Source organism: Balaenoptera borealis (genome assembly GCF_965194805.1).
Source record: "Balaenoptera borealis genome assembly, chromosome: 2".
In the NCBI taxonomy this organism is placed as follows: domain Eukaryota; kingdom Metazoa; phylum Chordata; class Mammalia; order Artiodactyla; family Balaenopteridae; genus Balaenoptera; species Balaenoptera borealis.
In genome coordinates this window covers 165,770,576-165,785,690 of record NC_138867.1, presented here as the reverse complement: position 1 = coordinate 165,785,690, position 15,115 = coordinate 165,770,576, and the positions used below count along the sequence as shown (strand labels likewise).

General features: G+C 57.9%; 1 protein-coding gene and 1 long non-coding RNA gene across 3 annotated transcripts; one reads left to right on the top strand and one right to left on the bottom strand.

Annotated features, from left to right (window-relative positions):
* Positions 1-21: 21 nt before the first annotated feature.
* On the top strand, positions 22-3,236 carry LOC309623054. The gene is made up of 2 exons (XR_014241260.1): positions 22-152; positions 790-3,236. It is a non-coding gene; the product is annotated as an uncharacterized lncRNA (long non-coding RNA).
* A 3,309-nt stretch (positions 3,237-6,545) lies between these two features.
* N4BP3 (NEDD4 binding protein 3) lies at positions 6,546-15,001 on the bottom strand. Of its 2 annotated transcripts, none has more exons than XM_082379360.1 (5): positions 14,855-15,001; positions 9,287-9,637; positions 8,247-8,762; positions 7,576-7,803; positions 6,546-7,451 (listed from the first exon to the last, which is right to left on the bottom strand). In XM_082379360.1, exons 2-5 carry the CDS (start codon positions 9,605-9,607, stop codon positions 6,924-6,926), a joined length of 1,593 nt encoding a protein of 530 aa, XP_082235486.1. In that variant the 5' UTR covers positions 9,608-9,637; positions 14,855-15,001; the 3' UTR covers positions 6,546-6,923. The 2 variants fall into 2 exon arrangements, with proteins under 2 accessions (XP_082235486.1, XP_082235487.1); XM_082379361.1 differs by having other exon boundaries at positions 9,287-9,634; positions 14,855-15,000.
* Positions 15,002-15,115: the final 114 nt, after the last annotated feature.

Genomic DNA, 15,115 nt, shown 5'->3' with positions numbered 1-15,115 from the left:
AAGGAATCGGAGCGACCCACTCGCTGGCCAGCGGGGGTGCGCGCGGCGGCTCCGCGTTCAGAAGCCCTAGACCAGAAATAACTGTGCCTCCCCCGGTGCGCGCCCTCCCACCCTCATTCAAAGTAAAGACAATACCGAACAACACAATGCATGTAAGGTCCAACAGTTAGGCTTTCCCGCGATGGCTCCTTGATGCTCTTTTTGAAACATCAAATGATGTTTAAAAGAGAAGTCCCCTTTTTTCTGCCCCAGCCCTGCTGCTCCCCTAAGCCCGTACTTAACACACTGGGCAATTAAATTCTGCTGTGAGGGACTCAGCTCTGCCCTGCTGCCCTAAATTGGTCTCTCCCCTTCCAGAATGGAGGGGAGACAGGGGTTGCGCAACCGCCCTAAGGAGGAAGGGTAAGAGTTAGGAAGGAGGTGAGAGGAGATGGTGACCCAAAGCCCAGGCCAGGGCTGAGTTCACGACCCTCCAAGGCCCCCTTGCTCTGCAGGGAAGGGGCAGAGAAGCCTCCCGCCCCCTCCTCAGGCTTCAGGGACTTGGACTAGAAACAGCCCAAGAAAAAAGACTCGGTCTTTTCCCCTGACTTTAGCTTCCTTTTAGGGCCAGTCTCATTCCAGGGCATCTTACCCTCCAACCCTCCATACCTCCTCCCCACCCCCACAAAACACCCTTGCACAATCCAGCCCTGTTTTCCTTATAATATTTGACTTTAAATTATCTTGAGCGTTTATTTGTTTATTCTGTCTTCCTGCCCCTAACCTCCCCCCCTCCCCCCCACCTTTTAGGATAAAAGCTCCATTGGGGCCAGGAGTTTGTACTCATCGCTGCTGTATCCCCAACACTATGTGCTTGGAACACAGTAGCTCCGCAGAAATAGTCTGAAGTAGCCGATATCCTCCGTTTATGAATGGGGAAACCCCGGTTTCAAACCTGATGAAACACGCAAGGAAGAGGATAGTCCACAGCCTGTCCCCCAGCAGCCCGCGGGGGCGAAGAGGCCTGTCCCTGCGCTGTGAGCCTGGGTGGTCCTGGCCCAGGCGGGAGTTGTGGGGGTCGGAGGGTTGAGTGAACCTTGCCTGGGGCCACAGTCCGAGGCTGAGGCTGCATCCAAGCCAGCAGGACCTCACAGGGTTTCGCGAACGCCCCAGGCTTCCCCACTTCCTCTGGGGAAGCCTGCCTCTCAGCTATACTGGGTGTGAGCAAAGCCTAGCTTCTGCCAGAACTTAGAATGCCCAGCTCATACGTCAGGCTCCTTCACCTCTGTCTGTCATTGTTTTCCCCAGTATGTGGCTCTTCTTACATCATGGTTTCGTTACTTTTCAGGTTGCACCATGTTTTCTTACATGGCTGATTTTGTCAATCTTTCCTTGTTGGGATTGTGTGGTTTTGTTTTGTTTTGTTTTGTTGGAGGGTGGCTGCTTCAAAGCAGAAAAACTTAGCTGTTCTCCACTAACTCAGTACAGTCTTTTTACCTTTTGCTAGTTTCCTAGGATTTGATTTTTAAAATTTAATTCCCAATGCATGTCCATTTTATTTTGCAGGGGGTGGTGCAAAGTATGACTTATTTTTTCCCATATTTTTGTCCAGTTATCCCAGAACTGCTTAAAAAATAATCTTCCTTACCCTCTCATTTGGAAGCCCGTTACCATAATATTAAGATTTTTCTACAAAATGAAATCTATTTCTTGCTCTTCATTCTTCCCACTGAGGTATAATTTTATTTTTATACGAATGTCATATTGTTTTACTCACTACTTTGTAATATGTTCTAATATGTGGTGGGATTAAACACTGCTCACAAAAAGGGCAAAAAAGAAAAACAAACACAAGGTTATTGAGAAAGCAGATCACTGGTTGCCTGAGGTTGGGGTAGAATGGCTGACTACAGAGGTACACGGGGATTTGGGGGGGATGATGGAACTATCCTGTATCCTGGCTATTCTGTAGGGCTGGTTGTACAATTCTCTGTACTATCAAAGCAGTGAATTTTCCTGTATGTAAATTATACCTTAAAAATGGCAGGGGGCAGGGAGGCCAGTACACAAAGAGCATACTAGATAACAAAGAAGGAAGGAAGGAAGGAAGGAAAGAAAGAAAGGTTCTTGATAGAGAGGACAAGCCCTGGAGTGCTCTCCTGAAAAACAGCCTTCCTTGCCTCCCAGAGTGTGTCCAGGAAGGCCAGGCTAGGAAAAGATGAACCTCCCCTGATAGCTGGGGGGATGGGGGGCAACGGCAGGTAGTGCAGCCACCACCTGCCTTCTGCAGAACCTGGGAGCATCAGGGCTCAACATCGGTTCAAGTTGCCCACTCAGGCCCTGCTCTTCCTTCCACCCTCCAGGTGGCTCCCAGCCAGTCTCCTGTTTCTCCCTACCCCTGCCACTCCTTGCAAAGCTTTGGTTCAGGCCAGGAGCAGCTACGTCATTTGCAGGCCCCAGAGCAAAATGAAAATGCGAGCCCCTTGTTCAAACATCATTAACTTCCGGATGATGACAGCAGAGCATTGCACCAAGTCTAAGGCCCTTCTGAGTGTGGGGCCCTTGGTGACTACACAGGTCACACACACACAAAGCTGGTCCTGGTTCTGGCCCTTCTCCTTGGCTGCCTGAGGGACCCACCCACAGTCACAGGAGGTGAAGTCCTTCTGTGCCAGCTTGCCAGGCTGTCCAGCTTGCCTCCTTTCACCCCTTTCCAGACAAGACCCTCCCATAGACATGCCCCACGCTTCCCTGTGGCCAAATCCAGGCCTATCCTGGAATGCCCTCATCTCACCCTACTCCAGAGGAAATACCCCCAACTTCCCCTCCTCTGAGAAGATTACCCCTTTAAAGAAAAAAATTACTCATGACATGTGTTAAAGAATGGTAAGGAAGACTTTATTCAAGGGGGGCTACTGGAATGGGGTTTTGTGGTAGGGGCCAGAGAGTGGCCTCAACTCCAAATGTAACCAGGAAACATTGAATTCATAGCCAAGGAGCAGGGTGGAGGTCAGCAGATGGAAAATTACTAAGAGGAAACCTCAAGGTGCAGGGGGAACTGGCTAAACAACCTCAGAGGATTCTCAATGAAGGCAGGCCAGAGTGACCAGACATAACCTGGGAGATGGTGGAGGCTGAGGAACCAGATTAGCTATGGAAGGTGATCAGATATGGAGGATGGGAGAACTCTGTCTAACCTAACTTAGCAGGATTCTCGCTAGAACTGGACTGCACAAGGAAGGACACAGGAAGGCACACTCAAAAAGAAAGCTCGGAAGTGGCCGACCAAAGTTTGGTCAACATCCGTCCCCCCGCCCCCCTATGACCTGGAGTGATAAGTGAGCCAGCTCTCCTCTGAACTCCCATGGCACTCAAACTTCACCTCTCATGACCTATTTCACTTTTGTTTTTGTTTCAAGAAACAGCACATTCTTTTTCTTTCCTGAATCCAATACAGAGGACTAAAGCCCCACCTACTAGGGTGGTGGGTTATGCAATCTGAACTGTCACCTGCACGCTCTTTGGAAAAAGTTTCCCTAATACCTGCAGCTCCCCCAGTCTCAAAGAAATTTACTCTCAATCCCCCAGACGGGCTCCCTCTGCCTTCTCCGTGATCTGCTGACTTGCTCACCACTGTGGAGGTGCCTCTGTTGCCCCCACCTCTGTATGTTTGCACTCTTCTGGCCCAGTCACTACTGTGGACTTGTGTGTGTGTTGTCTCTCTCCCCCACCCTCCAGGAAGGGCCATGGGGGCAGAGGCTTTGACCACCTTGGCTTCCTCCCCGAGGGAGGCACTCAGTACATCACTGTGCAGTGAATGGCAGTGCTTGGCACAGACCTGGTTCAGACCAGGTGGCACGAAAGGTGAATGAACGCTCAGAGCTGGAGCCTTTGCCATCTTTCCCCCGCCCCACCAGCTTGAATCCATATGCTAGTCAGGGGAGGGGTGTGGTCTCTCTTGACTCCAAAGCCCCCCAGTGCCTGCTGGGCTGGAACCAGACAGGCTCTGGGGATGAAAACAGAAGGGCCGGCCCTGCCCCAACCATGCCCACAGCCCAGTGGAAACAGAGGCAAACTGACAATTCCAACAGCACAGAAAAAGCTGGTGGAGAGACGGAGGGGCTGCGGGCATAGGGAGTGAGGAATTGCCTAGGCAGGGTGTCAGTGCAGGGAAGGCTTTCCTAAGGAGGCAAGATCTGAGCACCGTGAAGGGGCATCTGGAGAATGAGGGCTCCGAGGGCTGCCGGCATCAGGAGGGGCACCACTATCAGTGACCCTGGAGGGAGACTGTCAGAGGCCTCAAGTGACAGGTTAAGGGGCCCAGGGAGCCACTGGAGGGTGTGAAGCTGTCTGAGCTGAGAACGAAGGGACCGAAGGCAGGGAGCCCAGTGTAGGGAGCTAGTCTCAGTCTGGAGAGAATTAGCTCTTGGGCCTAGTCTGCTGGGGGAGGGGGTCTGAGGACAGCTGGGGAGCTGAGGGGTCCACCAGGGGCAGGACAGAGGGGCTGCCCCAAGCAGTAGCCACTACAGTGGCACCTGTGATCGGCTGGCCCCAGAGCCGCCCAGCCGGCTTGGGGACAGGGAACTGGTTTTCCCAGCAGGGATGAGCTCACAGGGATCTGGTTCCCTCTGAGCCACCCCAGCTTCGGCTCTCTCGTGCCCTCCCCGTACATCTGGGCCTGGCCTTGGTTTCTGGCACAGTTGCCAAGTTTTGGTACCGCCCGCCCACTCCCCGCTGGCTATACTGGCCAGCCCAGCTCCCTAATTGCTGGGTGGGGAGCTATTCTGCAGAGCTGGGACACCAAAAGGTGGACCCCAGCCACTGTGGGGCACGTGGGCACCCAGCCTGACCAGCTCCAGGCCCTGGGGGTGACCCAGGCTTCAAGCTAGCACTGAGCTCTGGAGGGCCCTTTGGGGGAACCATTGACCCGGAAACCTCGATTAGAAGGGGTGTGTGAAATGGATATCAAGGCCTGTCATGGACAGGCCAGCCTAACCCAAGTGTCCCTGCTTTCCCTCCCCAGGCAGAGGACCTGGGCTCAGGGGTGAGCCCAGATGGGTCTCAGCTAGGCCCAGGGGTCTGCCCTGGCCACAGGCTCCAGCCAAGCCTGGCCAGTGCTAAAAGGGGCTGAGACTGGTGGGAAAGAATGCAACAGAGGGAGGGACCAGGAAGCAGCCCTCCAGGCCTCCAACCCAGGAACCCCAAACACACCCCCTTAGACACACCCACCACCCACAGCACATCTCTACTATACACACCTGACACTCACACAGACATAAACACACCACCCTGACGGCAGACAACACACACCCCGCTCTCTGCCCTAAAAAGGTGGGGCACACTGGCTCACACTCCACAGCTGCATCCAAACCCCTGCACAGCGACTCCACTCCACCACCAGGACCCACCTGCTGGGGCCTGAGGGGGCCGCCAGGCGTGGCCAGGGAAGGAGCTGATCACAGCCATAGGGAACAAACTGGGGGTCTCTGCAGAGATTACCAGAGGTGGCCACTACCCCACCATGACAGGGCCTGGGAGGGAGACGTCTGTGTCCTGGCTCCCTTGTGGCAGGAAGCACATCTAATTCAACCCTGACCCCCCATTGCCCTGACCCCCCATTGCCCTGACCCCCCATTGCCCTGACAGCCTAACACAGCACCAGGCAGGCAGGAAGCGCTCCTTGCATGGCAGCAGTTACACGGATGCATCTGTAAGGACACCAAACTTCAGAGCAAGGGCTAGGGAGATGCCTCTTGCACAGCCAGACTGGTTCTGTGCTCCAGATCACCCACCCAGGAGGGAGCAAGGGGCCAGAGGGGAAGCCAGATGTCTGAGAGGGCAAGGATGGGAGTGGGTTTTAGGGGCCAAGGACCAGGCTTGGCTAAGAGCAAGGGTCAGGGAGCCTAATGCAGGGCCAGGGATGGGGGTGCTTCCTCCCAGGAAAGAACTTTCCAGAATACAACTCAGATCATATCTCACTCCTGCTCAAGAATACCCCATGGCCCCCCATGCCTACAGGGAAATGTCCACATTCCCTGCTGTGGTTCTGGCCCTTTACCAAGCTTTCTCTGCCTCATCTCCTGTACCTTCCCAGGGCCGTCATCCCAACAGAGGGAGGCGTGCACAAGCCAGAGAAAAAGGTGGGAGGTATGTTCTGGGAGGGGCAGGGCCCCTCCTGGAGGCTTAAGGTTCTCCAGCAGAAGCTGTCTTAGGCCGGCCCCACATCCAGCTGGGCCTGGGAACCTGGGGCCCAGACTTTCCAAAAAGAGGATGTCATTTCATGTTATAGCAATACCTTGGCTGACTTGCCTTCTGAAAAGTCCCACTGATGCTAAAGAAAGGAATTTCATCCCACATGGCAGCTAAGGAACTCTGTGGTTCCAGGGCAAGGATTCCTCCACTCCCCACCGTGCATGTCCAGCAGCTGCACACAGAGGCACAAGGCATACCCTCCCCACTGACCATGAACATGGTGGAGCGACAGCCCGGTACAACAGCCCTAACCTGACCATCCACGATCCTCTGGACTCAGGTCAGGGACAGGCCCAACATCATCACCTGGTGCCTCCTTGTAGAAAATGTGATTTTATTCTGGGGAGGCCAGTGTTCCCACCCCAGCCTCCCTCCCTCACACTGGCCCTTTTGCATCACAGGGCTCTTCATTCCCAAACCTCCTTTCCTGGGCCACACCTACTTCAGAGAGCAGGGCTGGGCTCTGCCTGGGTATTCCTCCGCCAGTAGAGCCTTGCCCTGGCTCCTGCTGCTGGCACCCCATCCAGCCCACAGCCCCACTGGATCCCTCCTGTCAGCGAGCCTCTCCATCTTTGGCTGGTCTCAGAAGATTCTGCCCCAGACCAATGTAAGGAAGGAGCTGGCCATCTCAGAGTGGGCTTGTCCAAGCCATCTTCTGACAGTGCTTCTGCTGTCAGCTCACTCCGCTGGCCTCAGATCTTGGAGGACTCAAGCCGAGGGCTCCAGGGCGCGAGGGGCTCCCGCAGTGCCTGCAGCTCCTGTTCCAGAGCCTGGTTGCGGCGGTACATGTCCATGTAGCCCCCCTGGATCTCCCGCTGGTAGCGCAGCACCCGCTCCTTCTCCTCCTGCCATATCCGCCGCTCCTGCTCAAAGCGCAGCGCCTGCTCCTGGCCCCGGAGCCGCTCCTTCAGCAGCTCAGCCCGCAGCTGCTCGGCACCATCTCCGGCCTCACTGCCTCCTGCCTCCCCCAGCAGCCCCCTGCTCTTGCAGTCATCGGTCTCACAGCTGCCTGGGGCCTCCTCCCGAGGGGCCTGCTCCTGCAGGCTCCGCACAGCCTCTCGCAGCTGGGCCAGCTCTGCGTCCTGGGCCTGGGCTTGCACCCGGCTGCCCCTAAGTTGCGTCTTCAGGCTGAAGATCTCAGCAAGCTTCTGTGCCAGCTCAGCCTGGGCCTCCCGCAGCTGCTGCTTCAGGAGGCTGATCTCTGCTGTCTTCTGGCACACCTGAAGGGGGACAGGGATGGGCAAGAGCCAAGCAAAGCAGGGTAAGGGGGGACCAGTTGGAAGGCAGGCAGAGGATGGGATGACAGTAATGAAGGCAGGAGTTTCTGAATGCCTAGTCTCTCACCTCCCATCGGGCTTCTTCCTCTGGTCGGGCACTGGGATCAGCCTCTGGGCCCAGGCCCTGCTGTGCCCGCAGCTCCTTGCGTAGGCGCCTCTGCTCCTGCTGGGCCATGAACAGCTGTAGCTGGAGGTTGCGCTCACAACGCTCGGCCTTCTGGGTCACCTCGTGCAACTGCTCCACGTATAGGCGCTTCAGCTCAGACAGCCACAGCCGCTGGCGCTCCTCCAGCACCTGCCAAGGGGAAGAGGCACCTGCCATGCCCTGATATCCACACACGGCCCTGCCCCCCGGACACCGACTGCCTGCACTCCCACGGCTGGCCCACAGATCCAACACTCCAGCTGCTTCTAACGTCCTGTGCCTCAACACCACAGGGTCCAGGGTCCAATGCTCTGGCCACACATGTGCCCTAACCCAGGATGTCCTCCAGAGGTGAAGTGTCCTCAACACATGGCCCTCCCAGGGAGTCTCCCTCCTACCCAACTCCCAGCAAGGACCACCAATGCCATGACATCCCCACCACGTGGGGCTTGGGGAGAGGAGCCAAATCACGTCTCTCTTCCTTATTCTCTTGTGCCCAGAGCCATGTGGGAGAGCTGGCTGATGACCCTCTGTCTGCCCTGTACTCTAATGCCAAGGGACAGACCAGCTCCCAAGGCAGGGGCTGCTCTCACCTGCGTGAAGGGGTTGGTGCCGTCCTCATCACTGAGGCCCCTCTTGAGCTCCTCACAGGAGTCGGGCAGCACGGCCACCGTGTCCTCGGCAGCGGGGCAGGAGAACTCGTAGGCGGGGGGTGGTTCGGGCAGGCAGCTCAGCACAGCCTCCTTGGGACCCCGTGAGGCCCGGTCCAGGGAGCCCCCGAGGTGGTTAATGTGGCCCAGGGAGGAGCAGAAGGGGCCGGGGCCGGTGCTGGGACCGCGGCCAAAGCTGCCTCCGCTGGAGGAGTCGGACAGACTTGGCTCGGGCTCGGGGCCACCCTCATCCAGGCTGAGGGCTTGCAGCAGCTGGGCACGGGCCTGGGCCTGGCTGGCCCGGGGCCCCGGGCTCAGGGGCGGGTGGCAGGCCAGTGTGTGCAGGCTGCCATTGCTGCGCCACAGCTTCTGACCCTTGTGGGCCGCCAGGCTCTGCATGGACAGAAAGCCTTTCCCGGTGCCCACTGCCGGCTTGAATACTGATGGGCGAATGTGGCACTGCCAGGAAGAGAGGGCAGGAATGAGACCCTGGGCTGGCTGCTCTGCTCTCCCTCCGATGCTCCCTCCCGCAGCCTCTGGGAATCCTCTTTGAGAACATGGGGGACATGTCGCCAGGAGGCAGTGACCGAGTCTCAAGCCAGCCCATAGCAACACTTTCACGGGACTTCCCTGGTGGCGCGGTGGTTAGACTCCGCGCTCCGATGCAAGGGGCCCCAGTTCAATCCCTGGTCAGGGAACTAGATCCCACATGCATGCTGCAACTAAGAGTTCACATGCTGCAACTAAGGAGGCCACCTGCCATAACTAAGGAGCCCATGTGCTGCAACTAAGGAGCCTGCTTGCCGCGACTAAGACCCAGCACAACCAAATAAATAAATTAAATATTAAAAAAAAAATTTCCGCATGTTATTTTAAAAAAAAAAAAAAAAAAAGGCTTTCACATCCCATCCCAGCATCAGGGTCTCCAAGGAAGCCCCCATCCCCACACTACCACAGTAGGGAGGGGCACAGCAGAGGCACACCTTGTCAAAACGACCCCGCTCAGGCAGCGAAGTCTTGCTGAAGTCACCAGCCCGAGGATGTTCCTGGTAGTAGAGGGTGGTATAGTCGGCAGGCTCGTTCCGAGGGGCCTTCTTGGTGGTCTTGCTGTCCTTCTTGGGGAGGTGCAGGTAGCTGAAGAGCTCGCGCTGGCCCACGCCTTTCCGGAAGAGCCCATCAGGCTGGCGGGAGCCCCGAGACCCTGCGAGTGCTGCCCGTAGCTCTTCAGGGGAAAAGTCCTGCCGTTCCAACAGGCTGCCCACGTTGCCCATGGCAATGCCAGCAGCGCCTGGGGCTGTGGCCATGAAGTTTCACCAGGGCACAGGCGGCTGCTTCTGGGGGTCGGGAGGCTCCATCAGAGCAGGTAGGTGCTTTCTGCCCAACTCCCCTGATGCCCTAAAACCAGTGCTTGCTCTCTGTGTCAGCTCCCCACCTGGCCCACCCAGGAGTGGCAGATGTGGGTTCTAGAGAGAATCCAGGACAGGATTCCTAGAGAAAGGAGTAAAGGTCCCAAGGCCACCTGTCTAGTGCTCCAGCTCCAACTAGGGGCCAGTGTGTGACTGGGGTCACGGGGGACCAGGACCTGAAGCAGCAGGATAGGGGCCCCTCCCAGGACTGGGCCAGCTGAGGACTCCATCGCTGTCTGACTCTAACTTTGTTCATTCTCCTGCCAGGCACCCAGTGTGGTGGGTGGGCAGAGGGCACCAGGGAACCAGGGCCGGTGGCCTCAGAATTTCCATTCCTTCTTCCCTTGGGGGGGGAAAACCCCATTCAACCCCTCTTCCTGTAGAGGGTCAGAGTTTTCCCAAGGGAAGCACCTGGCACGGGTGGGGTTGGGGGCTACCGCAGGAGGGATACAAACAGGAAGGGCCCGAGGGGAAGAAGGATGGTGGGAACAATGGCCACACGTTCCGGAACAGGTGTCCATGTTGGGGCAGTGGTGCGAGGCAGGGGGAAGGGGCAGCCAGAGCCCCTGCCAGCCCCTGTATATGCTGCTCCTCCAAAGCCCACCGCCAGGCAGTGGGGCCCAAATCCTGACCCAATGTGTGGAACCAATCAGTGTGTGGGCCCTGGCTTCCTCATCTGGACAATGGCCATGACAACTCTTATCACTCAGGGATGCTAGGAGGACTGGCTAAGATTAGAGGACAAAACGCCCAGTCCAGGGCCTGGCCTACAGCCAGGATCAACACAGGCTGGCTGAAGCTGAGCTTAGCTGGTAGACACGTGAACGCCACCAGCAAGTTCCCGAGCGACCAGGTCTCCCACCTGTGCTGGGACCACACTGTGGAGGGCAGCGCCTGTCCCTAGTGCCCGGCTGGATCCCCTGTGTCCAGCCCAGCACCTGGCACACAGTAGGTGCCCAGAAAGGACTTGCCAAATGAACGAATGCCACCTTCTCTGCCTCCCAGCCAGCTGTTCCCATTCACGGACAGACACCCAGCAGGCACAATGCAGCTGCCCATCCACCCCCGCACCCCCTGCCCCGCAACCCAATATGCTTCCGGGACACTGACTCCCGCTCCAAACAATGGTTAGGAGGTTCCATCTTCCTCAACCATTTCCAGGTTTTGTGTTTGTAGAACACAAAGCTCACAGGGAGTGGGAAGGAGGGAGGGGGGTGGAAGGGCACGGCCCTGCCCCCACACCCTGTGGCCCTCAATCTCACGCCGGCAAAAGCAACCTTCCCAACCATCCCCTACCAGCCCCCAGACAGCTCAACCCCTCTGGGGGTGTCACAAGCCACACAGGGTTAAGGGAGTCATCCAGATAAGGAATGACACGTGCTGGGCACCTACAGTGACATGGCCCTGTGTAGGGGTCTCACGGAGTCCTGGCACATGGTTAACTATCTGGTTTTTTAGATAAGGGCACTGGGGGCGCCGAAAGGTAAAGTGGCTTGCCAAAGGTCAAAGAGCTGGTCAGAGTGAGGATGTCTGTGATTCTAGTACCACGACTGCCAAATGTCTAGTGGGGACCCAGGATGCACCCACGGCCCAAGAGTTGGACTTGAAGCATCTTGCCCCCCAATCTGACACCCCCCTCACCATGACAAGCCCACCCAGCAACAGACACCGCTGTGTCGGAGAGCCCACTGAACTCCTGTCACTGCTTCTTGGGGAGGTAGACAGCAGAGAATCTGGTCTCCAGCCCACTCTCACACCATCTCTCCATGGGGCACCTCCCTTCGCCATGCCTCAGTTTCCCCACCTTTCCCCAAAGTGGGAAAGACTCTACCTGCCCTGCCATCCTTATAGGGTTGCTGTGACAGTCACAGAGATGGGGAGGTGAAAGGGCTTGTGAACTGCAAGCCTGGTGACAGCATGGGGGCTGGGATGGTGGCAGTGGTGCCAAATATGCCCACTTTATCCCAAACACACAGTGCCTCACGTTCCCCTGGCCAGAGCCTCATTTCCTATCTCAGGGAGCAATAACCGACACTCCATAATCCCCACGAAGGGTCTCAGGTCCAGGGGAGAGGCAGCCATGGGCCAAAACAGCACATACACCACACACATACGGCAGTCCAGTCAGCGCCACCAGCGGCACAGAAGTTCCTCCGTTAGAGGACACAGAGAGGATCCAACAGCAGACACAGTCACGCGCAAGGTCATCCACACAGCACTGATCACCTTCCAGACACACACATAACACACAAATACTGTCTTCCCTAGCCCCAAGGCTGCTAGATGTAGGGGAGTGTGTATGTGTGTGTGTGTGTGTGTGTGTGTGTGTGTGTGTGCGCGTGCGCACACACGGGACCGGCTTTTCTCCGCAAGTGAGTTGAGCAATTTGAAATAACTATGGAGCTAGATGGAGGGGCAAAAACAGCCCTTCCCTTTGTCTTTCCCAAAGGCCCCCACCCTCTCCCCTCCACCCTCCACCCCTCCTAGATAACTTCTCTGGCTATATTATTAGCTCCCCCAGTGGGGCTAAGGCCCCTGGCTTTTGAGAGGCTCCACCCTGCCCAGGTTTCAGTCTGGGGACAGTCCTTTTTCCTAAAGGAGACCATCCACCTCCCCTGCCTCCCCCACACTCCCAATACACACATTCCTTCCCACTGCTTGGAAGCCCAGGGACTGGTCCACTCAGGCCAGGGCAGCTGTGCAGGAGAGGATGTGGCGGGGGAGGAGGGAGGGAGAGACAGCAAGTGCCTTGCAGCCCCACTGGGACCGCCAGAGCAAAAAACAGGGCCTCCTCCTCCAAGTGCCTGGGCTTCCCCGCCCAGAACTCATTACGTGCCTGGGGCCCAGAGCTCTGCACAGAGCTGAACCTCACCACCACCACCCCACTGCCCTGCCAGCAAGGTTTCGGCTGGGCCACATAGGTCCTATTCTGCACAGGTCCTGGTTGGCCCCAACAGGGCCCCTTTACTCCTGCTTCCACCTCCCCCTCCACCCGCTCCAAGATTAGCCAGAAACACGGAGAGCCTGGACACTGGGAGCATCTCCTTTGGACCAACCCTTGGTGGAGACAGGAGAACAGGGCTGGGGGACCACCCTGGCCATGAAGCAGAAAAAGAGAGGACACTCAGGGAGGCATCCCAGTGTCCCTTAGTGGGTGCCTTGTTGAGTCAGCCTGATGCTGGGCCTACCACATGCTCACAACACACATGGGAAGGGAATAGTGTCATCCCCCACTTCAGAAGAGAAAACTGAGGCCCAGAAGGTAAAATAATGTGCCTAAGGTCATGTTCAGTGCATTGGAAAAAGTACACAGGCTCCCCACGTTTAGAAGCCTGCCCTGACCCCACTGTGCATCTCCTCTGGGGTGTACCCAGAGTACTCGGGTAGGAAGCTCCCAGTCTGGCCTTGGATGCCTTTAGCCCCTCTTGAGCCCTGGCCCCAGGGGAGGGTCCCACCACCTGCTGTGGGATCAGCTTTGCTGAGGGGCATGACTGCAGCTGCCCCTGAGGAATGGGACTGGAATGTCCCAGCTCCAAAAGAGGGGGCAGTCAGTAAGAGGGGCCCAAGGAGGGAATGGGAGAGGCTGGCATTCCGTAGTCCCACCTCGACCTGTGAAAAGGCAGAGTCCAGCGTCTAAATGCTGCAGGAGTGATTCTTAGTATCACTATATGGTCACTTACAGTTGCACAGCACTCTACAGTTTTTATCAGCCCTTTTGTTTCATCATCTCATCTCCACGACAGCCTAATGGAGGCGGGAAAGACAGTAGTTACCCTTACCCCATCTTACAGCTAGGGAAACTGAGGCCCAGAAAGAGGTGAGCTGCCTAAGATCCCACAAGACGCGCAATCCCAACTCCCCAGGCAAGGCCCTCTCTTCTGCTCCAGGCTGTCCCAGCCAGGGGTTACCAGCTGCCCTCCATGGGCACACACTGCTGTGTATTATATCTGCTCAGCTCCCCACACTTGCAAGGGCACCTGCAACCAAGTTGGTTTGGATCCCAGTCCCCTCAGCCTGGAATCCCCCCCTGCTTGCCCCTGGGTCAGGAAGAAATAGTGGAAGCACGGCTGCATTTGGACTCTGAGCCCTGGAAGCTGCTAGCTCTATAGAGGCGGTGGCGGGAGCAGGCTGGCTGCATTCATTCAGTCTCGCACATACACACCCACACACAGCCAGCCGGTAGAGAGAGAAGCCCTGCCTAGGAGGGCTCTGGGAGGAGGCCGATCACCGGGCCCAGGATAGCCTCCGGCCTCTCTCCCTGCCTAGGCCGGGCAGGGAGCACCGAGGCCGAGGGACAGGCTGAGCCCCTGGTGCAAGCAAGGAGAGCCCCGATCTGCTCGTGGAGGCGGGGAGATTGCCGGGTAGGAGATGACAGGTCCCAGTCCTTTTTCTGGACGCAGTCAGGGCCCCGATTTCCGCCCGGCCCCAGGCGGGCCCTCACTTTGGCCAAAGGTTGTGGCCAGACTGGGATGGTGCTCAAGACCTGGGAGCGTCCCCTATTCATGGGACCCTTGGCAGCAGGCTGGCAGCTGCCGCTCGTACAGGGTAGGGGGTTAGTGGAGGAAGGGGGTATCCCGGAGGGGGCGGGAGAGGGCAGGAGAGGGGTCTCGTGGGTAAGGTGGAGGGGCAGACGAGGTTGGCATCTCCATGGAATTTCCCCGGGGAAGGCTGTGGCCGAGGCGAGGGCTCCCCCAGAACTGCGGGAGGTCCTCCAGCTACCTGAGGGGCGGAAGGGGATGTCTCTTCCAGGCTCCTCTCTAAGGCTTGCCCCGAGCGGATAGGCTGGGGGCGCGGAAGCCGAGGTCAGACTCCAGCGCCAAGGGCACCTGCCCCACCCCAGCGGTGGTGCAGGGGTCCCAGGAGCTGCTCCAAGAAAAGCGCGTTTGCAGCGTAACCTGCCGCCCGCCCTCCCAGCAGAGCGTCCCTGCTCGCGGACGGTCCCCGATCCCGCACCTCGGTGCTTCGGTATCTGGAAGCAAGGGGTACCTGGGCGCACACCGCACCTTGCCACCCTCGCTCACTTCTCAGACGTGAACCTCGGCCGGCGTAGGGCTCCGGCTTAGCCAAGGTCGCCGGGTTAGCTAGACCTCGGCGGTCGGCCCCACCCCCCGAGTCCGGCCCCAGGCCGCTGCGCGCCCCACTCACCATGCCGGCTCCGCTCCGCTCCCCTCGCGCGCTGCAGCTCCCTTGCGCGGATTTGAACCCTCCCTCCAGGGCGCCGTCTCCAGCCGAGACTGCGAACCAGGCTGGAGCGGCCAGGCGGCAGGCGCCGGAAAAACGCGGGCGGGCGGGCGCCGAAGCCGGATTGGCGAGGGAGGAACGCCAATTCGTTCGGCAGCGCTCCCTAGCCTGCCCCAGAGGCGGAGGGAAAACCCGGCCTGACTCACTGGCACTCGGCCGGCCCAC